The sequence below is a fragment of the Lactuca serriola genome, chromosome 7, assembly GCF_051521515.1.
Source record: "Lactuca serriola cultivar US96UC23 chromosome 7, Lser_US96UC23_V15, whole genome shotgun sequence".
NCBI lineage: Eukaryota > Viridiplantae > Streptophyta > Magnoliopsida > Asterales > Asteraceae > Lactuca > Lactuca serriola.
Window position 1 is genome coordinate 61,434,628 of NC_136414.1, and position 10,811 is coordinate 61,445,438.

Here is a 10,811-nt window from a genome sequence, read left to right on the forward strand (position 1 = left end):
GTCTTTTTAGGTAAGATAGGGACCAAACGTGTAACAAAAACAAACAATAAGGACCAAACGCGTAGCAAAAACAAACAGTAGGGACCTTCCGAGTTAAAAAAATAAGTTAGGGATTAAACGTGCAAATTAACCCAAACCATAGGGACCATTCGTGTAATTTACTCTTCATTTTACCTAGTAATTCCTCTCTTTTTTTTAGCTACGACGTATCAAACAGCCATTCGGCGGGAAAAGAAGAGTCAAATACCAAAACTAACCCTCTCCTCCTCCTAAAGCAATCTCTCCCTGTATATAAATATATCTATATATATATATATATAGGTATATATGTATATGTATGTATTAGGTATGAAAAGATTGAAAAGAAAAGAGAAAAAGAGCACATTAAAATAACTCAAAAGCAGGATTTCTTCTCTCTCTCTCCTTGTAAAAAGCTTCCGGACTTGTGTAGGTGGTGGTGGTGGTGTTCCGGTGGAGCGGTGGATTCTCTCTCTTTCTCTCTCTCAAACCTTGCTTCCGAAGAAAACCCGAAAAATTTCCTTTCACGGATTACAATATAATCTTATCGATCGCAGTTCTTACATTTTTTCAGCTCCTTTCACATCAGGTATGTTTTCATAATTACTTTAATCTGATTAAATCAAACCGTTGGTATATAAGTATATGCTTAATAGTTAATAGTTAACCCTCTGTGTGATTTAAGCTCTGTTTTTTTATGTTCATAAGATCTGGAGACTACAGATCAGTCGATTTTAAAGTTTCAATATTGCTCCTTGTTGTAATGCTTTCGATTATCATCTTATTTCTAGTCATTTTGTTGAATGTGTTCGATTATCCTCCTCTGTTTTATCACCAATTGCTTTTAGTCTGATTTCTGCATTACAATGGATTCCTCGTGATCCTGGCGTCGTAATCATCGCCTTCATAGTGGGGTTACAAAATCACGTCCGTCTGCCATTTGTACAGTACAAATGCTTATTGCGTGTAAAGTATTTCTACGCCTGGTAGTTTAAGGGGCACGAAAAGAATGAACAAATACAATTGCATCACACTTTTGTACCTTAATTACACCATTTTTTAATTTTGTAGTAGCTGATGTTACAGATATAATTATAAAATTAACTTTAGGAATTACTCGTTAGATATTTAAACCAATAGTATAAATATTATGCTCCTATTTTATATTTCGTGTTATATTTGATTGTTGACGTTTCACAAATCACTATTATTATCAACTTTATTCATTTATGAGTTATGACATTAGTGGACATAAACGGAATATAAACGTACACGTAATTAGGTAAAAGATTCCTAAAGTTGATATTATGCATGTATATTTCTGTCCATAACGCACTTTATCTTCTTTTGCTAAATTAGAAATAACGACAAAGCTAAATACATAAATGTATAAAAGATAAAGAACGGTTTTTGCTTATGCTTATTTTGTTGGATTTGTATCCTTAAAGTGAAGAATACATAGCATCGATTAAAATGTATAAAATGTCTAACAAGAATATATGTACTAATTTATCTTTTTTTTTTTAATTAGTATCACTAATATATCAATATAAATATACATTCCTTGACTCTTGAAAAGAGAGGTCACTTTGAAGTTAGGTTAGAAAAAATGTAGAGATCCAATCCACGTATCGATCGTTGTAATCGAGAATTGCTTAGTGGAATCGTATGCAACATTTGTATTGATTCGTGGTCATAACAACAAAAAGAAGGATATAAAGATTCATAATCATTTTCCATCTATGTAAGTTACAAATAGAGAAAAAAAAAAGTCACAAAACTTTGTCTCGACGTGTATTTAGTCACATAGCCTTAATTTTACTAAATCCAAAATATCAATATTCAGATTAAATTTTTCTAAAGGCTAACAAGCACACCCTCGAATCTACTTCTAAACCTAAATAATTGATTTCTTTTTTTTTAAATACATCGACCAAATTAACGTAGGAAATATTTTGATATACTGGTAATTATAGATGAGAAGGGATCCGGTGGAGTAATTTCAGTAGGTCTATTCGCATCGTGTAATGATCATATCAAGAGTAGAACTTGGAATGGAGGAGACATCAACATCAAATAGTATTAGCAATCGATATGCAAAGTTGTTAACGGGTTCTTGGTTGACCCAATTCCGCCATGGATCCAATCCGTGGATGGCAAGATATGTATACAGTCTCATGTTTCTTTTAGCGAATTTGCTCGCGTGGGCTGTTCGTGATTATGGACCTAGCGCATTGACCGAAATGAAGAGTAAGATTTATATATGATATAAAAAATTAATGTTTATATTACTTTTAAATTTTAATTGAAAATGTTTTGAATTTTGTTTTTATTTATTTGTTATAGGATTGAAAAGTTGTCAAGGTGGTAAAGATTGTTTAGGCACAGAAGGAGTTTTGAGAGTGAGCATGGGATGTTTTGTATCCTTTTATATCTCATTATTTATATAGCAACTAACTATTTCAATGTTTTTTTTTTTTTTATCTTTTTATATCTCATTTCTATTTTTTGGTAAAAGCCTTAATAATATATAATATTAGATATTTTATTTAACAATGTTTCTCTCAACCGCTGGTACCTCAAAGTTACATGTACGAAAAGAATTATGGCATTCTGGTTGGTGGTCCGCTAAAATTTTCCTCATGATTGCCCTAATTGTGTTGCCATTTTTTCTTCCTACGCAAATGATTTTAATATATGGTTAGTAATAGCATTATACTTTTAATCATTCAAGAATTTCCTTATTAGCATTAATTTGACATGTTTAATTTTTTTTTTTTTTGCAGGAGATGTAGCACATTTTGGTGCAGGGTATTAATTAACTTCTTTTAACCATTGCATTTTTTGTCATTTAATGACTTTTAAGAAAATATGACAAGTTCTAAACTATGTTGTCTATTTCTATATTTGTAGGGTCTTTTTACTGATTCAACTAATAAGTATAATTAGTTTCATTACATGGCTCAATGATTGTTGTCTCTCCGAAAAATATGCCGTCAGATGGTAAAAATTTCTCTGGCTTTCTTATTAAAAAAAATCATTAAGTCCATTAAGTTAAAAAGAAATAACACAAAGAAACTGTTCTTGTCCAGTCACATCCATTCCATGTTGCTTGCAACTGTCGCATACATCGTATCGATTCTAGGAATCATTTTGATGTACATTTGGTACACACCACAACCGAGCTGTCTACTCAACATTTTCTTCATCACATGGACACTCGTACTACTACAACTTATGACAAGCGTCTCTCTTCACCCAAAAGTAATTTTAATCATTCAAATATTTCCATTCGTCACAGTGTCACGTCATATTGATTGTATATATATATTTATGTTAAATAGATCAGCGCCGGATTCTTAACTCCAGGTTTTATGGGCCTTTATGTCGTGTTCCTATGTTGGTCTGCCATCAGAAGGTACAATTCGCTTTTAGATCCAGTCTGTTACACATGACACGATATGAAAAAAAAAACTGTATTTTTTTGTTAAATGGGATAATGACATGCTCATAATTTTTTTAAGTTTCTGTATAGTGTATTATGTGATGTCATGTCCTGTGTAACAAACTGTAACGTTGTTTTGCAGTCTTGTTGCTTACAACTTGACCACGTCTTTGTGCCTACAGTGAACCGCCAGATGATAAATGTCTTAGGAAATCTGAAGCCTCAAGAGACTGGCTAACCATCATAGTAAGTCCCTGAATTTTGAATTTATTTTATGGATATCGGGTCAAATGAGTGAATTAGAAAATATTGGTTTAAAAAAATTTCAAAACTCTAAAATTGATTTGTATGAAAAGTAGATTATATATATTATATAGTACACTAAATATAGATATAATGTTTCTTGACTCACTTTTTATTTATTAATTAACAGAGCTTTGTTGTTGCTGTACTTGCAATCGTTATCGCGACATTTTCAACTGGAATTGATTCTAAATGCTTTCAGGTAAGTGTAATAAAATATATACCACCTTTATTAAAAATTTAATAATATTATTTTTGTAATATAAAATATGCAGTTTAAAAAGGATGAAACACAAGATGAAGACGCAGTGCCATATGGTTTTGGTTTCTTCCACCTTGTGTTTGCCACGGGAGCAATGTATTTTGCAATGTTGTTGACAGGCTGGAATTATCACCACCCCATGAAAAAGTAAGCTCTACGACAAGATCTTTGAAATTTTAATTACGTTCATTGTCTGAATTTACTAAATTGCCCTCTATAAATGCAGGTGGACTATCGATGTTGGTTGGACGAGTACTTGGGTCAGAATAGTAAATGAGTGGCTAGCTGTCTGCGTTTACTGTGAGTTTTCTAACTTCCAATATACACACTTTTTACTTTTTGATAAATTACCAAAAACCAATTTTTTGTGAAATGATTTTATGTATGTATGTTTGTAGTGTGGATGTTGGTAGCTCCAATCGTGTGGAAAAACAGACAAGTAGAACAACCCGCATGAAACTGATCAAGAATGAAGAATGTGTATCAGCGATTGTAATATTTAATGATTATGATTATGGCTTGTAAATAATCATCCCACATGACAATTATTCTTTTCTCACATGCATATAAATGTTGTTGTAATATTTTGTGTATTTATGTTTATGTAATACAAATAGAAACTGAATTTGATGAGGAAATATTTATAATATAGTCGGGTGAGGTCGGTACTAAACGGATGGTACCAAAAATCGAATTGGTCAAAATGATGATACCGAATCCTGAACTGAATTGTAGGTAACGATAACGGTGCCGGTACTGGTATCTTAGTATCAATACCAAATTTTTCAGCACCACCAGGCCAAGCAGTGGCGGAGTGGGGCGTTGCGGGTACTACAGCATTCCCAAAAAAATTGTTTTATATATATAAAAAAAAAGTATTTGTAAAGATGCGCTATGTTATTGTATCCACAGCTAAAAAGATTGTAACATGTTTTTTTAATGCCCAGGATATGATAACTACGTAGAATATATAGACAATGTTTGTATCCTCATATCAAAATTTTTGACTCGGCCATTGAGGTTAAGTTTGAAGGTGTGTATAACTTAACTAATACCATAGAGATACCAAAATTTTCAGTACCACTAAGACAATTAAGGTTATTCTGAAGCCTAACTTGTAGCCAATAAATATATATGAGAGAGATGCGACAGTTAAAAGATGACAAAAAAAATTTGTAAATAGTAAAAATGCTGAAAAAAACAGTCTAACCCGAGAGAGAGAGAGAGAGAGAGAGAGAGAGAGAGAGAGAGAGAGAGAGAGAGAGAGAGAGAGAGAGAGAGAGAGATGAGATACCCGTGCAATGCGGTGGGCGGCGAATATTTTTATTTCGACAATTAGTTTTTTCTTCAAATAATTTTTTTTTAATGATTTAGACATGTGATATTCCAAACAGTATCAAAGTATATAAATGCTTGAGAGTTCACCTCCAATCCTATTCTAACTCTCACCTTCAATCCTATTCTATTTTACAATATAGGGTGATACTCATTTGACTAACATGAAATAGGTAAATTAGAATCTCTAACAGATTATTCCATGTTTCCAAAAATTATTAAAAATACATTTATGAATGAAAAGTAGCGTAACGCCAAAATGAATAAAATAAAAGGTATATATATTACTAAATCGTCACATGTTGAAATTGTGCAAGTCCCAAAAACTATTCTAAATTTTTTTTTATACCTTTGCTAGACTTAAAGTTAATGTTCAATTATTATTAAAAATTTCAACTTTTATCAACAAATGCATCATATTTTTTCTTTATCTTATGATAAATAAAATTATAATTTAAATAAATTAAATACATACATTAATTTATTAATAAGATTCTAAACAATATTGAAAATATACCGGAAATTTGAGTAAAATAACATTAAATCAGATGGTATTTTAGAATTTTTTTTAATATTCATATGTTCAAAATAAATATCTTTTATATGAAACGCTATAATGTAATTGTAACATAGTGATTTATTAGAAATTTTAATTTTAATAATTTAAATACTTGATTATTGTTTCTTCATAATATGCAGTTTGTTTATATTGATAACTTATACACACTTACTTTCTATATAGACAAATGTATTACATTACAGCTTAACTCTAAAGTCATTTGGTTTAAATTAATCCTAAGCATCATATGAGACACCAAAGTATGATCAGGTGGAGGTCCCGTGTCGAAAATTGTGTGTTAGGTTGTACTTTTCTACTTTTGGTGTTAGTATAAACGAGATGAAATTGACTTGGCCAAATAAATAATAAAAACATATATACAAATAACGACTTGGCCCAAGTGGAAGAATATTGGAAAATAAAACGTTATTGTGGCGTTAATGTAATTTTGTTAATAAGTTAATGTGTGGGTACAATTATGTTGTGTACCATATTATTTTTTATAATGACGTATTGGGTTCCTAAGATTAATTACTTATAGTATGATGGATATGAGGCATTAAATCTCTGTGGTTCTAAAGTTTCCTTAAGGTGTAACTTAAACACATATAGGAGGGGTGTACGTTTGAGATGAGATCATCGATTCTTTATTTCATATGCTCACAAATTCTCTCAACAAATACCAGTATCATGATGTGTGTAATCTATCCATCAAGATTATCACTAAATCAATATTTTCACTAAGGCCCCATTATAGGAAGTGAGAATGTTCACAATATGACTTCATCATCCTCAATTCCATTGAAAGTATAATTCTTTTTCAAATAAGTATTCATCAATTAGTTGAAGGTTCTTCATGTTTATTCATAAACTAATTTTAATTATGTTTATTAAATCAACATAGTTGAAGGTTCTTAATGTTTATTCATAAACTAATTTTAATTATGTTTATTAAATCAACATAGTGATTTTATCACGTCCACATTTTAATATTTTTTTAATTCGTTTCAGTCATATGCACTCTTTCTAATATATGAGGGATGTTAAATGGGAAAGAGACATCAAATGTAAGAGACCAAACATGATAGTTTAGTTTCAAATAGGGACTATCCTTGCAACATTTTGGATAGTTGGACTGTAACATCCCGTTTATTAAATAAATAAATAGATAAAGATTAATGAATGAATAGTAGTCCTAAAGTTCATAATATTTAGCGGGGTGTTGGTTTTGGGGAGCCAAATAATATAATTTGGATTTACGGGGGTTAAAATGTAATTCTGAGAGTTATTTTGTAAAGATTTTCAGAAGTCAGAGTGTGTTTAGTAAAATATTGGACTTGTTATGCAAGGATTTTTAGAGGCTGGGGCTAAAAGGTAAAATCTGGATTCAGTTTGTAAATATTTATGAAGACAGGGGATGCATGGTAATTATTGAGACTTAAGTTGAAAAGAATGAGAGGATGAGGGACTAAAAATGTTAACATGGCTGAAGTTTGATCATTGGATATAAGTATATAAACCTTCATCCATGCTCTCATAACCTAACCCTACCTTAACCTTCAGTCGCCAACCTTATGACACCCACCATCAACCGCCGCTTCTTCGTCTGTTGAAGCCGGAGAGTCACCAAGATGCCACCGTCGCCACTCTCGTCGTCGTTCGGCTGCCCATGAAGACAAAGATCCATCATTCATCTACCTACAACCTCACCATTGGACGCCATCCCAACAACCCCTGCTGCCGATGATGTTGTGTGCAGTCGCGAGCCGCCGTATTTTTATTCTTCTCCTCTGTTGAAGACGAAGTCGCCACTAACTCCGGCGGCTAGCATTGTTGTTCTTCGTGGTGGTCTCCGTTCATTCCCCTCCCCCGTTCTCATGTTGCTACATCCCAGCCACGACCGCCGCCGCCGCTCCAGCGGCCGTTCGTATCGACGTCGTCGCCGTATGCCACCAGGTGGGTGGATGTGTTCCTGTTTCGGGCAAAGTGTGTGTTATATTGGGTGTGTGTGTGTGTGTGTGTTATTTGGGATATTATGATGTATAATGTATTGAATGGCCGGAAAACCCAAAGGAAACCCACCACCACCACCGTGAGGTGGTGGCTGCCGCCACCAGCCGCCATGTTGGGTGGCGGTGTGCATTGTGTGATTGGATTGCTAGTTTAGATGTTTGAACATGTTTTGGTTTAGAATCATAACCACCACCACCGTGAGCCGCCATTGACCACCATTACCCGAGGTGGTAGTGGGTGGTGCTTGAATTAATTAACAATTAATTAACCTAAAAGCTTAACAAATGAACTAATTGGATTGCGATTGGGTAGGAAAGCCTAATTAGGGTTTAAAAACCCTAATTTTGGATATGTTAATTTGGAATTGTCGGGACCCGCATGTTTGGACCACTAGATTGGAATTATGAATTAATTATGACCACATTGTATGTTTGACCTAGTAGAGTGATGGACTTAATGGATTAAGTCCTTAATGGGTTAAGTAGGAACACTCAGGGGCGGAGCTTCAACATTTGATTTGGGGGGGGGGGGGGGGGGGAATATAATACGTATAAAAATCGGTGAACAGGGGGGGGGGCATAATCAAAATTTTATATTTTTGGGCATAATATGTATAAAATTAAAGTAACGGGGCTAATTCTAACAAAAAAATCAGGGGGGGGGGGGGCTTGCCCCTATAAAGCTTCGCCAATGGGAACACTTAACCCTAACCGTCATTTTATGTGAAATCCCTAATTTTGCTTGGGCCTTGAGTTGGGCCTTTTAATTGGGCTATTGATGGGTCATCCAAGAACAAGTATATGGACCAGAATATTTGGATGGGCTTTAAGGTAAGGCCCATGTGAGGGGTTTAGGCCCAATTTGGAAAATTGGTCCATAACTGGGCCTTGATGATTATGAGATGTTGTACCATTGGAATGCCAAATTTTTGGACTGGAATAAATGGTGTGGTTGGGCCTTAGTGTAAGACCGTGTAGAGGTTTGGGTCCAATTTGGAAAATTTGGCCATATATTGGGCTTTGGTTCATAGTTGGACTTTTGGGCCCTTGGATTGGTCCTTGGGCTTGAATCAAGCTAAGATGGGGGTAAAGTAGTCTTTTACCCCAAGCATAGACTTATGGTTATGTGTTGGAACCCAATTATTAATTGGGTGTTGTTTTGATGTTGACAGTTCGAGAATCTGTCATTCAACAGCTAGGGTTTTGTCCGCAGGACTGCAGGAGTGGGTGGTGAGTTACCTTCCTATAGCAGTGGGTCTAAGGCACCAAGGCCGACCCACTAATAGGAGTATGTAGTAGATGATTGTTTGTGTGATAATCGTATGGTGTGTCACTATCTGTTATGATTATGTGCCAGTATGTTATGTTATTATATGATAGTGGTATGGGTAGGTTAGACCCCGCAGCCGGTTGAGATAAACCGGAAGGTAGGTCGAGCACCCAGATATGCTTAGTAGGATACGTCGGGCACTCAGATATGCCTAACAGGGGTAGGTCGGGCACCCCGGTATGCCTAACAATATGAGTATCTTATGATATGGTATTATGTGGTAGGGGTAGGGGTGAAATAATCCTTGTAACCGGTTGAAATATATCGGAGGGTAGGTCGGGCACCCAGATATGCCTGACAAGGGGTAGATCGGGCACCCCGGTATGTTTGACATTGGGTAGGTTGAGCACCCAAGTATACTCAACAAGGTAGGTCGGGCACCAAGATATGTCTGACAGGGGTAGGTCAGGCACCTCGGTATGCTTGACAATATGTTATATGTATGGTAGGTGGTATGATGAGGGGAACTCACTAAACTTCGTGCTTACAGTTTTCAATTTTGGTTTCAGGTACTTCTTCTTCAAAAGAAAAGGAGTTGGCATGATCGCAGCGCATCACACTATGGTTTTTCATACATGAGATCTTTGGTATTATACTCTGATATTGTTTCATTATGACATGTTTGATTATTTACACACTGGTTTTGATATGGGATGACACGATGGATGTTTTTATACTATTAGTTTTATAATAACTTAATTAAAAATGAAATTTTTGGTCTTAAATTTTTGGATTTTACATGGACCAAGGGAAATGTGAAACAAAAACATTATGGTAAATTACATCAATCGTCCCTCGTGCACATGCCAGAAAGCGTGTTTAATCCTTATTTTCAAAAATTAACTCGGATCGTCCCTTGTTTGTTTAAAACTTGCACATTTCATCCCTCATGACATAAAAAAACCGTTTTGTCCTTATTTATTTATTTTTTTAATTTATCTAGTTATTAATCCATTAAGAAAATTAGTTATTAATTTCATGGTATTTGGCTATCGGATAATCACCTCCGACCACCACCGCCACCATTAGCCTCCAACCACCACCACCACCACCACTAACCTCCGGCTACCACCATCGCTAAATCTGTCACTAGAGAAAACAGAATCCATGTTCTAATCCAGAAAAAAATTCTAACACAAAACTCCATTCAAGACATCAAATCCATTTATGAAATCAAATCCAAAAATTACTTACATAAACTAACACATATACATAAATAGAAAAAGAAAACCAAAAATCTAATTATATCTTCGTATGAATATGTAGAAGAACCTCTCGTATGGAAAAAAAAACTTCTAATGCAAGTTCGATTTCTTCTGATTTGAAGCCTAATAAGTTAGATATTGCTTTGATTTCTTCTAAACAGTTAGATATAGGGTGCAATCATGGGGAAAACGAATGAGAAGGAGGTAGGAGTTTGGTTGGAAACAACCAAGGCGGTGACGAGACCTCTTGTTTGGCCATCGGAAGTCAGTTTTAGAAATCATTAGTTATTGTGCTTGTCGGATGGTTTGGTGGATCAATCAGAGGCAGTCGGTGGTGGTCGA

General features: G+C 34.5%; 1 protein-coding gene across 1 annotated transcript; it reads left to right on the forward strand.

Moving 5' to 3' along the window:
- The first annotated feature begins 334 nt into the window (after positions 1–334).
- Positions 335–4,666, forward strand: LOC145063152 (uncharacterized). Its single transcript, XM_079010740.1, has 13 exons — positions 335–607; positions 1,995–2,268; positions 2,365–2,438; positions 2,559–2,718; positions 2,805–2,829; positions 2,932–3,021; positions 3,111–3,282; positions 3,363–3,436; positions 3,646–3,709; positions 3,897–3,968; positions 4,042–4,175; positions 4,255–4,328; positions 4,427–4,666. Exons 2-13 carry the CDS (start codon positions 2,046–2,048, stop codon positions 4,483–4,485), a joined length of 1,221 nt encoding a protein of 406 aa, XP_078866866.1. The 5' UTR covers positions 335–607; positions 1,995–2,045; the 3' UTR covers positions 4,486–4,666.
- Positions 4,667–10,811: the final 6,145 nt, after the last annotated feature.